Source organism: Dromaius novaehollandiae, chromosome 4, assembly GCF_036370855.1.
Source record: "Dromaius novaehollandiae isolate bDroNov1 chromosome 4, bDroNov1.hap1, whole genome shotgun sequence".
NCBI lineage: Eukaryota > Metazoa > Chordata > Aves > Casuariiformes > Dromaiidae > Dromaius > Dromaius novaehollandiae.
In genome coordinates this window covers 25473003-25490181 of record NC_088101.1, presented here as the reverse complement: position 1 = coordinate 25490181, position 17179 = coordinate 25473003, and the positions used below count along the sequence as shown (strand labels likewise).

Here is a 17179-nt window from a genome sequence, read left to right as displayed (position 1 = left end):
CTCCCTCTACATAAACAGTTAACATTACCAACAGTAATGTCATTTTTGTATTGTGCACAGTATATAAACTTTTATATTTATACTAATAACCCATCTTACCAATCAATCCCCCTGTGGTAGTTATTTCTATTAAAGAACTGTACCTCCTCAAAGGTTTTTGGGCTGGGGGAGTTACTAATGATGGAAGGATGCATGATCAGGAACAAATACAAAGCTGTGGTACCTGCAATAGGATAAAAGTACAAGATTAAAAAAAAAATACACATGCACACATACATACACACATACATATACATTCACACACACACACTTGTTAGATCATATCCTCAGATGGACTAAACTTTTCACTTCAATAAGGTACGCTGATTTGTAACCTAAAAACCTGGTTCTGTGCTTTTAAATCAGACATTTAAAGCACTGTAAATAGTTAACAGAATATGGAGTGCCAATGCCAAAAATCTGTCTTTCACACTTTAAAAAAATGTATTTTAAGAATAACTATTGGTTTTTTTACAGGACTGTCACAAAAAATGATTTAAAATCTTATACTCAGTAACTATAGGTGATTGGTGGAGATGACAGGAAGCGGATATACAATTTTTTGATTATGAAGAAGTAAATTAATTATGAATCTCATTATAAACTACTGCAACCTTGCAATTCAAACTGTCCATTAGGAACTTCGTGACTTAAAGTAAATGCTATGAAATAATGAGTTGCCTTAAACAAGACAGTTTACTTGCAGGAGAGACAGAAACATACGGTTAAGAAACTATACATGATTTGAAAAACAGCTGTTCTTTCCTCCCTCAGCTCTGACAAGCTCTTGTCCACCTTGTTGATATCTTTATCAAAGTGTTACTCATTTTGAGCTAAGCGTGAGAAAAAGTGGCACACTCCAAAACACTGCATTTTCAAAATGTGCAAGGTCTGTTGTTGTAACTTACATTAAGTTAAATCTGGATGATGTCTGAAAATAAAAAGTGCTACCAGATGATCAAGATCTCTACAGAGCATTCTGAGTAAAGACTGATTACCTGCTATAGTTATTTGAACTTACATATAGCCTATCTTGTTGAAATACAATAAACTCTCACCAGTTTTCTGGGGTCCTACAACCAAGAATTTCGGTAATCGATCACAGGTTTTTTCTTTAGACCAAATATCTCTGTGACGTTTGTCATCACAGGGATTCTAAAAGGGAGAAAAGCAACAACTAAGAATTTTATTGGTAATGATATCTATTACAGTTCTTAAATTCTGTTTATATTTTGTTTATCCATTTTTCCAGGAACATGTAGATATTCTTACTAGAAAATACTATTTTCCCTTACAGTGGAAAACCATGCTATGTATTAAAGTACTGTTTCAGTAATTCATAAAGGTATTTGCAATGTAACAAGACAAGAAACTTTATGTGGATTTTTGTGAGGACACTTTCAAAACAAGTATGTTCTAGAAATGTAGTTTTCATTTTGATCTGTTTCTACATACATAGTTGTCCCAGCTCCCCAACAGACACTAGGACAAGATCACTTCTGCTGAAACATCATTATGTTCACTGAAATTATGCCAAAGACAAATTTGATCCAAAATACATAAGATATTCAAAATCTGCCATTTGACCAATTACATACAAATAAGAAACACTTAAATTGCTAATGAGTTCTCCAACTACCAGCTCTTTCTTTTATATTACTGTAACAGCTTTCACCCTGTATATGATGCATTTTTAAAAATGAAACAGCAAATGAATTACAACTTAAGGACACTGTATCTATAATTTTCATTCACATATATGTATTCTGATCCCCCAGTTCAAATCAATACATAACACTGAATGCAAACAGACTCCTGATTTAACAGATTTTTCATGTGCCACTTTACAACTGTACCAGTTTAAGTTTAGGTTTTACAAATAGCAAACAATTTTTAACATTGTTGTTTGGCAATACTTAGCTGAGATGAAGAGAATTACCAACCTGCTAGGCTAAAACAAATATCTGTATTCAAATTCATGTGAATTATAGACAAAAGACACAGCTTTCAGTGTATGCTGATGAATGTTATTTATAAATTCCTCTGTTAAATAATTCTAAATTTTCTGGTCATTCAGGTTAATTCCCATTTTTTAAAATCCATTCTCCCTTAGTATGTCATGCAAAATTCTTGACATTTTCCCCCACCCAGTTCAATGCTTTATTCAGCAATGATGTGAATTTCAAGCTGTGTACTTAAGTTCAAGTTTCTGATCTGACACTCAGACTCTGATACTCAGAGTTAGGTGGCAAATCAATATCCAAAACACTTGAGTGAGCAAGCTTAAATACATTTTTACTTTGATTTAATAAAGCTTGAATCAGCTTAAAAAGGGTACGATCATAGTGAAAGTTAATCAATTTATCAGATAAATGAACTAAATTTTTCTATGATATTCGGGCCATCGTTAGTGTAGGAATATGTATATCCACAGTATTCAAACATTCCACTGAAATGACTGAACTGTCACTGAACATGTGCAAAAAAACCCCATTGCAATGTTCATCAGCTCCTGCATGAGCTTCTCTTTAGGGACCGTGCTCTTAGCACTGGGTTATTCACTGAATACATGGCAGCTGCAAGGTCAGTACAGACCTTCAGCCTCAGCAGATATTCACATTCCTGATATTTCCAATTTGCTCACTTGTGAGAGGGGATAATGAAGTCAGCAGAGTTGACAGCATCAATGTATTAAGTACTGGCAAACTTCTTGTTTATGCAGTTTTCAGCCTTTTGTGAGTAACTTTAAAATCTATTTCTACTTGGCTAGTTAATTATAGTATGTGGTCTTAGTCCCCTTTTCTCTTTGTTGGATGCCCTCATATACTTGGAAAAAAATTGGTCATTTCCTTAATGACAAATTGCTAAAACTTACATACACGTCTTTTTTAAAATTCTTCATTCCTGTTAGTTCCATAAGGAGAAGACAGAAGAAATAACATGACACATCTTTCCCACATTCACAAAAAGCAGTCACAAATAAAATGAATTAAAGATAATTTTAAAAATGCATATGAGCACCTATTGATTTCTCTATCTTTTCATGGAGATTAAAGTGTTGGGGAAAACAATTGCCTTTGTTGAAGCTTCAATAAACTGTTTTATGGAACCAGCTAGTAAATATGACCGCTTTTCTTTACAAGAAACTGAACCAAAAACTTCAACAACAACAACAACAAAATCAGAACCATTTTTTTCCCCTGATTTCTGCATCAGCAAGCTTTCCTACCTGCCAGAGAGGGTCTTTTTGTTCAGGGAATAGTTCAAAGTACTTGTGAGCCAGCTGAACTGGAGGAAGAGTTTGCAGTTTCAGGTTTGTCCAGGTATGAACAAAGTTGGCCAGGTTCACAAATGTGTATAATCCCAGGCGGTCATTCCCATAATTAGACAAATGTGTCATGAAGATGCTAATCTTTAAAAAACAAAATAAACAAAGTATACATTGATTCTTTGTGTCACTAGATGGCAGTGCAACCATAGATAATATGAATCTAATTTGTATTTTACTCTCATTTAGAGCTGCAAGACTTTGATCACATCAATGTAGAATTTACTACTCGTGCTCTTCATTGAATTAAATCCTCCTTCTCAAGTCAACTCAATGCAATCAGTGAAAGAAATTACAGAATAGGTAATATGAGCCCTTAGTGAAGTAGGATATGCAATCCTGACCTGGGGTTGCATAATATTTACATAAAGGTTATGTAAATTCACTTAATAGAGAACACAGCAGAAATAGCACCCACAGTTTGATTTAATGTGAAATACATATGTAACAAGGAATAGAAATGAATATTTAAAAATGTGAATTCTGTTTTATTGGAGGAGAAAATAAGTCAGAGGACAAGAGAATATCTGACCTCTATTACTGTGATTTAAATCTTGTTGCTCCAGTTGTAAATTTTATAGGATAAGTAGCTCATCTCCCCAGTATTCCTACTCAGATAAATCCTCTCAGGTACATCCCTAGGTCCAAATGCACTCTCACGCTCCGAATGGAATGAATGTGTGACGATTTCTCACCAGCAGTACATGTTTGGGTGCACATAAACCATATTGATGAGCAGAGAAGGAATACACAGACCTTAAGGATGGTCTTTCAGGGTCTGAGGAAGGGCTGAAGACTGAGATGTCTGTTTCGCAAAATGATGTTTTTGAAGTCATTTTTCACTGGTGAAATAATCTTATACTAAAAACTGCAAGCCCTTGCCTGTTGAGAAATGTTCTTTTCCCCAAGTTATTTTTTTAAATATAAAAAAATATGGAAATGAGTCTGGAGCATTCGGCTTTGGAGCCAAATTCTCCAGACTCATTTCCACTAAAAAGAAAAGAACCCTCCCCCCCAAACATGGCTCTTTTTATAAATAGATTTGCCAGTGCCATTAATGGGTAGTTCCTATTTCAAGTGAAACTTGTAGTAAGCCACCTTAGAAAGAAAGAGGTTTATCATGACCATAGTTCTGCAATCAGTTCAGAAACTGAAGTTAACCTTTTGTAAAGGAATTTCACCCTTCAGTTTAAAAAAGGAAAAAGAAAGGACTAAAAAATTTGAATCTACAGCTGTATTGTTTTGTTTCAGAGCATTTAAAGCACTGGCTTCCTATGACACAGAAATTCAATAGCTATGAAAGTTTTATTTTGAACACCTAGCTGTAACATCACACAGTATGTGCAGCGAGTGAACACTGAAGAAAATGTGCTTTATCAATAAGTGTCATCTGGTGACACCTCTTGGCTTATGAAGTAAGCTGAGGAGTTCATTTTGCCTGGCTCAAGTAAAATGAGAAGATACACACTGATAAATCAGTAGGATACAATCTTTCATTTCAGACAGGATGGCAAGATTTTTTTTTTAATACTCCCTTTAGGCAATTAATAATAAAAAAAATGTTTGCCAAATGTGTAACCATTTCAAGTTTCCTTTTTCATTTTGCTTCTCAACACATGAGCAGCCTAGCAATGGGACTAGTCCTTCTCAAAGATACAATTGGAGTATTTTCACAAAAAAAGGTAACTTGCTTTCTTGGCAGCTTCTTTGTTTCCTACATCTGGGTTGACCTCTGATATTTAAGCCAGTTCACCTCCTGGCAATTCCTTACCTGTCAACAACTTCAGCACTGCACTGGAAGATAAAGGAAGAGAACTTCAAATATTGCTAATTCAGGAAAAATATGTATTATTCTTTCCCTGATGGGAATATCACTATAAGTTTTGAAAATATTATAGAGCAGAGGTTAAAAAAATTGATTGGATGCATCTTCATAAATCATTTCCAGCATGTGAAACTATGTCAATGAAGGGGAAAAATATCAGAAACCTCATTCTCTTCATACAGGTTTTTTTTTTTTTTTTTTTTACATCAAATACTTTATGGGTAATTGTTTACAACAAAAAGAAAGATGATCAAAAGCTGGTTGAAAACACAAATGACTAAATTTTGTAAAGAAGTCATATTTAGTTTTATCAAATACACAACCTTGTATATAATTTTAAAGGGTAGAAAATGTCTCCTTTACTTCTATACAATATCAAAAATATTACAGATCAGTTGAGACTACCTTCTAGGAATATTTGAACAATAATTTTTCCTCTCATGCTGATTCTGTACAAACAAACTCCTAGTAAATTTATGTAAAATTAGCAAACAACAATTTAATCTTGCGCTTCATAAGACAAAGACACATTGCTGATCCAGGGCCTAATTAACCCAGTCTGACCCCTAGCACCAAACAGAGAGCATGACAAATATCAGTATTTTTTTCCTCTACACTTTGGCTTCAGTGTGTCAATACAGACCCCTACCTAGGCTAGGGTAGCCTGAGAACTACTCGCCCTTCCTTTCAGCTGCAAAAGGTCTTTATAACAGACCTGAGCTGGAGTATGATGCTATGATGGCCATATTTACATTTATCTTCTAAGGATCCTGGAACACTTCCTGCACCAGACACTCTTATGCGAGGCATCTTACAGCCTGCAGTACCAGCATGCCAGGCAGTTGCCTGTACAGCAAGTCGTGAGGGTCTGTTGACAGCAGCTTTGTGCCCATGGAGAGGTGTATAAGCTGATCCTCCTATTTCCCTGCCTACAAGGAGAAAATGAGGTACACCTGCCATTTTGATGGTTTTCACTTTGATGCTGGCCCAACTGCAGGGGGTGGTGTGTGGCTAGCTACGTTTCTCCTCTGCTTTCCCAGCAATCTGCACAGAAGGAGAGTATCTATCAATTTGTAGAGCAATGCAAAGAAGGATGGAAACTCTTTTTATCATTACATTTCCATTCACAGGTGTGCAGTCTCACACCTAGACAAAACTATTACTAAAAACAAAATTACTATTTTTGCTGTATTGAGTTTTGATGCTTTGTTTTTGTCCTATCATTACCATATTCCACGTTTTATTTAAACAAGTTACGACTAATAGAAATGATTACTTTTCCCATGCCACCTATTAATTACCATGCTTTGCTCTTAAAGAGTTATTCTGTTAAAACCAAAGATCAGGAGATACAAAAAGAGTCCTTTGTGGGCATCTCAGAAGACTAAATATAGTAAATCACACTACTTGTTCAATAATCTTGCACCTCTGGGCAATGCCATGTGATACAAATAGAACTTCATATATTCTTTTATCCCTTCTTCAAAAGGAAAACAGCTGTGAATAGATTTATGTTTACTTAGCAAGCATTTTAGCCTGTGTCTCTCAGTTAAAAAGAGCCTATTTGACTTTATCATTTCAAGCCTTCTTTCAAAATCATTTCTTTCAGGGCATCTCCATATTTTCTTTATCTCAGTACAAGAAGAATCACCCTTTTTAGCTCTTCTCCTAAACAAACTATCATCTTGGTTGCACTTCAGTGCACACTCTCCACAGGATTTAATATCTTTCATGAGGGGACTGAAATGGAATGCAGACAATTTTTAAAATGATGGTTTGGGACTAAACCTGGCCTCTGGGCAGCAGCTCCTTTCTTGCTCCCACCCATCTTCAGATCAGAGTAGCAACAGCGCTTTCCTGCATTCTGCTTTCTCACAGAGCCTTCTAGGTAGCTGTATAATCAGCTCCTTTCAGCTTCTTCTCAGCATCTCTGTACTCCTTCCCCTGAATGAAAGGGTGGAGGGCTATCTCTGTTTTGCTCTCTTTCCCAGTCCTTGATTATATTTGGGATTCTGACTAGTACTGCAGAGATGTAGGGGAGCAAGGACAAGCATTCAGGAGGAACAGCTTTCCTCTTTTGAATGCTCATTGTGTGTTGCATATTTCCTTGTTATACAAACATTTCCCAACTAGAAGCAATAGCTTCTACGTCAATAAATTAGAGTGCAGACTGAAATTGAGTTGCTGCTATTAAATCACACATTAAATCAGGAAAAAGATGAACTGGCATGATCTAATTTATGTGTCAAGAACAGAGGAAACAATATATACTTTACAAACAATTTACATAAAATAAAAAAGCAACAGATTACTCAGCTTCGCATGATGGATACTATTGTGGCAGGGTCAGCACTTTAATAAATACTGATCACTGCAAAATCATTATCATTAGGATGCTGCACATATTAAAAATTACACAATAAGGACACTACTAACTATGCTTCTACAGTTGCTGTTTTCCTGACAAAAACAGAGGAGCCTACCTCCCAAAGGAATGACCTTACCCTTCCCTTCACACACCCGAGAAGCCCCTCTTATTGCTGTCAGTTTGTGACATGTCTGTGTTCCTGGTTTCTTCACCCTGGAATCAAGGGGTCTCTATTTTTGGAAAGAAAGGGGTAAGAGGAACCTTACAAAGATAATGGGAAAGGTTTTTTTTCTTACTAAGCTCACTGTAAAGGCCTGGAAGGGCTAATTTTGAAGCTTGTCTATATTGGGGTATAAATGATTTATGGTGAGCAAGACTAGCTGCTCTTATGGAAGGCACCAGAGTGGATATCTTTCTGTTGGACAATCTGCAAACATTGCTCCCACTCTCTCCCTTCCTGTTTCTCCAGATGAGCAAAACATACCTTGCCTCAAATATCAACTCCATTTTGCAGATGAGTAGGTTTCACTTACACTTCACTATTATTTTTCTTTGTACTCCTGATCTATTTACACCCTATTAATGGTGGTCCTCACCAGGAGGACTTTTTGATTTGGTTTCAGTTGGTAAAGCAGTAATAATAATAATTAACAATAAGTAATAATAAACACTAAGCTGTCAGGGTCTGAATGTAAGCTAATAAAACAAGAGTTTAGACAGCAGAGAGAAGACTCCTTTTTCAGTGGTCAACTGGAGCCTCTTTGGAAAGCATCAAGAAGGTCAAGGAAGGGCTGAGACTTGTAACGATACTGACCTTGTAAAACAGATTTATTGTCATTTTGGCATTTTGAATCTGGGACTAGAATAGCTAGTAAAAGAAAAAGTTGGTAATGAATTCTTTCTCAAGTCCATTTCTTCTGGACTGGGCACAGTTCATTTTACTACCATATGTAAACCTAATGCTGGCAATTCAATTTGAATTAACTTACATTTTTATATATTAAACCAATAATTAAGGTACTTTTGTCATGGGCACAGTATCACCATCAAATCTGTGCAGCAACATTCCAAGGCAGCACTGAGGCCTTCCAGCACAATGAAGTTAAGCACAGCACTTCAAAATGAAGTAAAATCATGACTGACAATTAATTAGGTGATCTCTGGTAGCTGCTAAAAGCAGATGAATTACCAATTTAGTATATCGCTGTTATTTTAGCTACTGAACAAATGTTTACAGGCCACAAGAGTATGTCGAACTCTCAGACCACCTATATTCCAATTAATTTAGCATTGCATATCCTGTTTGCAGTTTTGATATTGTCTTCGTATTACTCAGAAGAGTTTTGTTTCAGGTATTCAGAGACTCCGTAACAGCTGTTTTTGCTCCATTAGACTCAGAAAGTGGCAGAATAATGAATTAGGTTGCAGTCTCTGCTTGAATATGTATTTTTAATAGATTGAGAGATACTCCTTTTAGACCTGTATGCTACCAGAAAACTGTGTTCAACTTCACAACACAAAGATCCCAAACTGCAACTCACTTTTTTGTTCCTAGGCTGTACTGCTAGTTTCATAGCTGCCATGGATCTGCCCATTTGTAAAGATAACAAGTCAACTAGTTAAATTTGATTTACGTAGCAGTCTCTCCCCTATAAATATACTGGAGACAGGGAAGATTTATAAGATCAAACAAAATTACGTATTTGGTGTAGTGCTGAATCACTAATCTGACAATCAGGAAACCTGCGCTGATTTTCAGCTTTTGCACATACTTTTTTTTGGTGCTCTCCACAAATTGCTTATCACCCTTGTGACTCAATTTCCTAGTCAGTCTTACTTATAGGCCTGTCCAAGAGAAATTCTCAAATGAAAAGCCCTGTAAAAAGAAGGGCAAAGTTTTCTTACTGCCCATAACTTAGATGTGCTTACTGTACAGTGTTCTAAGGAATCATCTCTACTTAGACAGCTAATTCGGTCTGCTCCTCAGCCTTTCTTTGCTGCCTGCTCATTCAATTTTTTAGATTTTGTCTATTCCATCCACAGAATACCAGACTCCGTTTGTTTTTTTATAGGTAGGTTTTGAAGAACAGCTAGCAAGGCAAGGAATACTTGCCTTTTGCAGTCATCCAAAATGCTAGGCAATTTTTTTTTTCTGTACAATTCATGAAAACTCCCAAAACTATTGCTGGAGTTCACAAGAGATCCTAAAATGGGCATGAAGGGATGGGGAGAGATGAAACTTGCCTTCCTCACTCACCCATGAAGTGGGTGAAGCCTGTCAAGTGGAACCAGTTTGCAGGAGAGCTGAGGCTGCGCTCCCTAAGGAGCTACGGTAGTAGTAAGGCTACAAGGAACCCAGCACATCAGTACTCTTTTCACCACCTTTGTCATCTCTGCTGCCTTTCACCATCACTCTGACTATCTATGAGGTGTGCAAAGCAGGACAGACAGAAATGGAAAAATTGAGCCCAAATGCCTTTGTTTTTATATTTTTCTTTGCAGTTCCAAAGCCTGACTGTTCATCTTGTTCAGGGAACCACATGGAAATACAGTAGGTTCTGCTGATGCCCATATAAATGCTCTCATTTTTAGTGCTAAAGGAGATAATTTCTCCCTTGCTGCAAGTCAATTACCTTAATAACAGTTCTACTTACTGTAACTTGGAAGAGGTGAAAATTAGAGGAAAATAATAATTAGAACTGAATGCATATAAAGATTACAATTATTTTAATATCAATCAGACACAAGGCCTAAACTATTAACAGTCTTCCCTCTTTATCAGTACCGCTGTAACCATATGGAGAACACACAGCTGGCTACACATTAGTTTCATTGTCGGGCTGTCAACCATTTGAAAGCTTTCTCCAAACTCTCCACAGGGCATTTTCCTTTTGCTTTAGATCTGTAGACCCAGAGTGCTTTGTCAGGCAGTGCATGTAAGTGCATGTAACACAATTATTGTGTTATGTTCTATTTGTTTTTCTTGAAGGTAGAAAAGGTATAGAAGATTTTCATGAACTATTATTTTGCCTTAAATTCATCTTGTAGGATAGCAAAGCCCTTAGTTTGTACCTTCCACAGTTCAAAGGATGTTTCAGGACTGGATTATGAATGCCTTCTGCAAAGTCGAACTGAGACAGCTCAGCCTTTATTGGCATCAGTGAAAAATAAGAAGCATAAATTTTGCTTCAGACTATGTCCCTCATGAAATTTGCAGTCTCACATTAAGAAAAACAGGGTTTATTAAATAAATTCTCCAAGATCCAAGTAATCTAAATTTACTTTCCACATAATCTATAAACTTTAGTTTTAAAAACCCTTAACAAATTGGTGTATGTTCTAGTAAAAAAATCTAAAGAACTAGTACAAAGCAGAGGCAATAGTCCCCACTTAATATTGTTGGCCCGCTTCATAAATTTGATTTTTTGTTACTGAAACTTTGCATTTAGAAAAACAATAAGCTTTTCCATATTAAAAAAATCCTGAATAAAACTAGGAATATAGCAAGTCTGTCCTGAATTTGGCCTGTTCTTCTAGGGCTGCATGATGTCTACAGAAGCAGATGGTATCAAATGTTTAAGAGGAAAGCACAGGAAACTCTGCAGCTGGGAGATGTGTGAAAAATAATCCTCTGTGAAAGTTTCCCCTGTTCCTGAAGGTTGCAAAGAGTATGAGACTTTATATGAAATCCATGTTTTATCAAACTTGATTGATTATTCATGTGTGTAGTAGTTAACTCTGTAGTTCAAGTCTTGATAAATTCTTGATCTCCACACTACCTGGGAGCAAGATCCTGCTACCATTTTAAAATTCCTAGCTTCATTTATTAGCTGTCCTTTGGTCTTCTGTTTCAAGACAGGTAACAGGAGTTCCTCTTCTGGGTTCTTCAAGAAGTTTCACAGTTGCTTCTGTTTTTCATCTCTTTTCAAAGCTTGATCATTCTGATTTCCCTTCAGATTACAGTTTTTATTACTCCTTCATAGTACTCCTCAGTCAGCTGCTTCCAGTTCTACAAGTAAGTTTGAATCTGCACAGTGTTCTAAATAAGCTTGTACCATGGATGCACACAGCTTCATTATACATCTCTCTGCATTATTTTCAACTGTATTCCTTTCACAGTGCACTAATGTGCTAAAGGATAGGGAACATGCATATACCTTCATACTACTCCACTACTGGACAATGCGAAAGCAATGGGAAAATCCCACCAACTTTACTGCGCAAAGTTGAACAGGAGATGTTCAATATGTTTGCCTCTTGCTCTGCAGCCTCCATCAGCCTCATGGGACAGGTGAGCAATCCTTTACTTTTTTGAGCTCTGGGTGAATTTCAAGTGTTCATCCAACAATAGCTGCTCTAATAGCAAATCTTGAATAGCTGGGAGCACACATACATCACTACAGAAAATGCCAAACCGAAATACTTAGTACTTTGCTAAGCAGACTCCTGTTCCAGTCACAATTTGTTCTTTTCTTGGAAAGATGAAGGTTGTATAGCCTTCATGTTTATGTACTATCTTAATGTATATAGTTACTCACCAAGACATTAGTCATAGCTACGTGCATGTTAATAATCAAACATCACTGTTGGATATTACACAAGTAATTTTGCAATAGCCTTAATTACTTAAAAAATTACGTTTTCACTTAACCATGCTCTGGTGCTTAAATCCATAGCAACACATGTGCAAAGTAAAACAGGCTCATTTATCTTAGGCCTCTAACACTTTATTATGTTAGTGCATTTTAAACTGTTCTGGTCCCAGTTCTTAATATTTATTTTAAGTGTTCCACATCAACAACTTACAGAAACAATTGCTATGCCAATACAGGTAACGAGCATAAGCATATTTTCATGAAGAAGCTATTTGCACGTACGCTCACAGCTGTAGTATCAGCTGTTTCCACTGACCTCCAGGTTGTCTCCTATAAGAGTTTACTAAACAGTGGGAACAAAGAGAAAAACATTCCTGTGCTCTTACTTGGAACCACTACTACTCAAAAGACAAAAATGGAAACAGAAGTAATACTGGGGGAAAAAAAATCCAGTAACAACATGAAATAATAAAACAGAGATGGTTAGAGAGATGTCTTATTGGATCACTGAAGAGTTCTACAGCTCATGTTTTCCTTTTGGCTTTGCTTTAGACTTCCTTGGCTGAATTTGTGCAAGTCACAAAGCCTCCCTGTAACTCAATTATTGAACCTATAATGTGGGGAAAATAGTATCTGTATACTAATAATACAGGGCTGCTGTAAAGCTTGATTAATTTTTTTTTGGTGCAAAACATTTTGAGCAAGTTCCTGATATGGTACAATCCTGCCTAAGGGCCACTGAAGTCAGCAAGATCTTTAACAGAAGACAGACATACAAAATACTATTTAAAAAATAGATAGCATGTCATATTACTATTTAGGTCTTTTTTTCAGCTTGGTAGCACTTCAGCATTCTGAAGGCTTTATGAAAACATTGGGCATAGCTGCCAAGATCATTTTACAGCCACTATCAGATCACAATTTAACCAGCAGTGTGGGGATATAAATGCATACCAAATAAATACAGAGGTTTACAGACCACAGGATTAGCTACTCCAGCATACCAGCTCTTATTTCCCATATAAAATACAACTGGCAGAGATCGTTTGCAGAGCAGGATTTCCTGTGCAGACTGATGCTTTTCTTACCTGCAGGACCTCTGACTATAGGATGCCCTGGGAAAACGGCAATAATGCTGGTTCTCATGTCAAAAGCTTGCAGATTCACACATGGTTCTTTGTTTTTCTGTGGTTTATTCCACAGCTTGTGGTTGATTCTAGCAACTACGGGAAGCAGAGCCCCTCTTGCAAAGAGCTATCATTATAGAACCAGACCACAAAGGAAAGTTGGGCTTTATTCTTAGGGCCATTGATTTTGGTGTGGGGTACTCAGCTCTTTCAGCCTTAGTCTAATAACTTACACCTCAGAAATTATATCTACTTACTGCTATTGATCCAGGTTAAACCAACACATGTAAGAAAGACCTCTGTTAAGATTTAGATTTAATTTGCATCCATATTTTCCATTTTTGGGAGCTAAATATTTATTTACTCTTTTTTGAGAATATTATTTAACTGACAGTATAATGAATCCTAGGTAATATTTCCTTTTCACAAGTTTGGCATCAGTGATGAGTAATGTTTAGAGAATCCCTCATAACCAAAATTGTGTGTCCTCTGAAAGGCTGCATATATCACGTTAATTTCTTCAAAAAGGAGTTCCAGCGATTTTAATGAAAACACTGGAAAGCTCATGAAATATAATATGCCACTTTGCAACTAGACAAATGCCTAAAACCACGTAGTTTTCATTTTTAATGCCTACTCTTTGCTCAACTCTGACTTGCAATTTATGGTATAAATACATGTAATACTTTAAAAAATAGGTATGCCACACCAAATCTCTAAATACATTGCATGCTAGGCTAATGCTTACAAGTTTAGAAACTGTTTAGAAAACCAATGTGTCATCTTTTCAAAGGCACTCCTTAAAAGGATTACAACAATTTATCCTGGGCAAATTTTGGCCTGATATTCATTCATAGCTGCCATTAAAAAAAAAAGAGTGCATTTAACTTCTATTCTTTTACCCTGTATTGTATTTGGGATGTCATATTTCTCAGAACTACATAATCATACAGTCTACATCATAATGCATAAATCCAAGATCACATAGTAACATACAAAAAGACATTACTCACATTCAAGGATGCTAGGCAGGCATGCTGAAACTTCTATGATTTAACTCAATAGTCATGATTGTTTCACTGCTTATTTTGTCTTCCTTCCATTTTCTTCACTGTTTTAATTTGAAAGGCTTATGCCTAAAGCAACTATACTAACTCTTGCTGTTTCACTGCTCTCATGAGATGGTAAAGTAGTTTTTGGCTAAGTTGCGGTTGTGTTTCCAATAGGGAATAAACTTTATGTCCTGCCTCAAAATGTTGCTACTACATGTTTTCCACCCAGTCCACATGTTCCACCCACGTGTGTGCCGAGGAAGCAAGTTTTTTACTTCCTAAACTTGCTATGTCCTGTCCATGAAAAACAAAGGAAAACAAAACACAGTAACTGCTACCAAATATTCAAAACTATAGCCTGAAAGAATTTGAGGCTTGAAAAAATAGTCCTGTGTACGAATAAGTAAAGTAGCTGAGAGGAAGCTTTCTTTTCCTTGGACTTCCATTAATTTGTGTAAGATTTAAAGAGGGCATAAACATATTCAGGCTGTTATTCCAAAGAATTTGAGCAGAAATACATTCCATTTCCCTTGGGTGTTCTGAATAACCCAGTCACAGTGATTATATTTGTATGAAAAAGTCAAAGTAAATTTTATTTGAATGTTTCTGTTACAACCCAGCTTCTGCCAATACACCTTTTAACTTCAGTTCACTTGAACTTTGGATCAAAAGCTCACCTAAAAACTTGTCTAGAAGGTCAGTTTTGACACATCTGACCTAATTTGAAGCCATTTTGAACTACTATAGTGTGCTATTCTAATTGTTAGTATTCTGTAGTTTCATAGCCTATTTTTCTTGTTTAATCTTCCACTGAAGATAAATGAGAGGTTAAACAGACAGATTAACCGTGTGGTTCATTTAATTCAGTCTTCTCTTTGAAGCTATTAGGAACCAATAACTGGAAATTTCAGAACAGATTTAAGAACCCACTTCTTGCTTGCAACTTTCTCAAGCCAATGAGTGTTCTTAACATTTATACTTGTGAATTCCGAAGCAAACGCTATCGCACTTCCCCTAAGTACCTGCCTCATAGTAGTGTGAGCTCTTAACACTTGAACATTTTTAGAAATTCAATCTTGGGTTTCTTACTTCATGTAAAAGCAAAGCAAAACAATAAGGAGAGGCTTGTTTTTTTACTACTAACATTATTAGAAAAACAGCAGTCCAAAAAAGAGTCAAGATAATATTTCTATGACTAACAAAATATATGCAATATAAGATCTTAAATACATTAATGGAAAAGTAGAAAAGCTCACTCTGTGACTGACCATTACTGCTTGGGAGATTTCACTGATTAGCCTTGAAGTATTCAGTAAATTCCACTTTAATTAATTTTTAAAAACCATTTCAAAAATTACACTGTAGTACTTACTGGATTGAGAACCACTGTGAAGAACAACTCTCCTCCTTGGATACTTTTGTCTAGTTCCTTTGGGCCTCCAGGATATTCCTTATAGAAAATCGTGTGGGTGAATAAGCCACAAGTTTGCCTCGGAAGCACCTGAGTTTAAAAAAAAAAAAAAAAAAGAAAAGGCGGGGGGGGGAGTATTCAAGAGAAATTTGCAAAACAAAAAATGTTCATACTTGTAATGAGATAACTGCCTGGTAAATAACATGTAATTGATAATGTTCCTTTATACTAATTGCTGTGTAGATTAGCCATTACAACTCCGCCAAAAGTTAGTAAGGTTCTAGTTAAATTAATATACCAACAGATCAATAAATAGCGCTTACTGAAAGAAACAAAATTTTTATTATCAGTGAAATCGTAATGTCCAAAAATTCATCACATTTTGTTTGAAACTGGAAATCCTAATATCGTGTTCTGCAATCTGGTCATCAAAGCTTTCTGAATTTTTAAAGGATTTGAAAAGCTACCTGAAATACCATTGGTTTATTTGTATTTATCTGTTCCACTTTCCATTTAAAAGATGACTTTGCTATAATTTAACCTGGAATTTGAAAGTCACTTTTTTTGGTTTGGCATCACCACCAATAATAACTGTATGCTGAAATGTGACGAATTTTGCTGATAATGCTCACATCATACGAAAGACTAGCTTGTTCTCATTCAGCTCTGCTACTTTTGTTGTACACTTGCAACAGAAAGTAGCACTTTTGCCTAAGCAAAAAAAAAAGGTATTTTAAAATATGTGCAAAGAACAAGTTTTCTGAATAAGAATAAATGCAATTAGGTTTTGCATTAGAGCTCAGAAATATTTTCTATCAACTTCAGAAAATAATTCACTGGAGAGGGGAGCACTTCAATTATGTCTGTACTTTTCCCCCAAAATTGACAGCTGAGTCACATTTACACATGTTCATGTGTAAATCCAAAATAGGGATCTTTCTCAAACATTTCAGTCCCATTTAGACACTTATCATATGATAGCTTGCATGTTTTAAAACATGCAAATCCCTTACTTGAAAGAGACTGTGGTTTTGCAGAAATTGTTTTTTTTTTTCCTTGTGGTTATATGTTTCAATATCTTTTGGTATTGTACAGGATACTATGGCCTCAGATTGTAAATTTTGTGTTGTCCTAAGATGTATGGAATTTGTGTGTTTGCTGTAAACTTGCACATGTTTTTAAAATTCTTTGGATTTCACTGATGAAATACCAGAACAGTTCTTCACAGAGACAGTGAGTGAAGCTACATGGGACTAGAAATGCTCTGACAAATCTTACATAGTCATTTTATTACTGTATATACTCATCACTATAAATCCGCAGATATAAAATAGTAACACATTTGCCCCGGAGAACTGAAAGCCTGTGATTCCTGAAACGGGTGGTTTTAAACAACTGTTCTTAGTAAACTGTTTCTCGGCCCCACTGTCCTTT

The 17179-nt window shown here is 36.0% G+C and overlaps 1 protein-coding gene across 3 annotated transcripts in view; it reads right to left on the bottom strand.

The window, feature by feature from the left end:
- LOC112980897 (bifunctional heparan sulfate N-deacetylase/N-sulfotransferase 3) overlaps window positions 1-17179 on the bottom strand; it is a 189632-nt gene that overhangs the window by 18343 nt on the left and 154110 nt on the right. For all 3 annotated transcript variants that reach the window (XM_064510628.1, XM_064510627.1, XM_064510629.1), the window contains exons 6-9: window positions 15707-15835; window positions 3269-3451; window positions 1098-1194; window positions 100-223 (exon numbers count right to left, since the gene is read on the bottom strand). In XM_064510628.1, the coding sequence (XP_064366698.1) occupies window positions 100-223; window positions 1098-1194; window positions 3269-3451; window positions 15707-15835 (533 nt within the window). The remainder of the gene's footprint in view (window positions 1-99; window positions 224-1097; window positions 1195-3268; window positions 3452-15706; window positions 15836-17179) is intronic.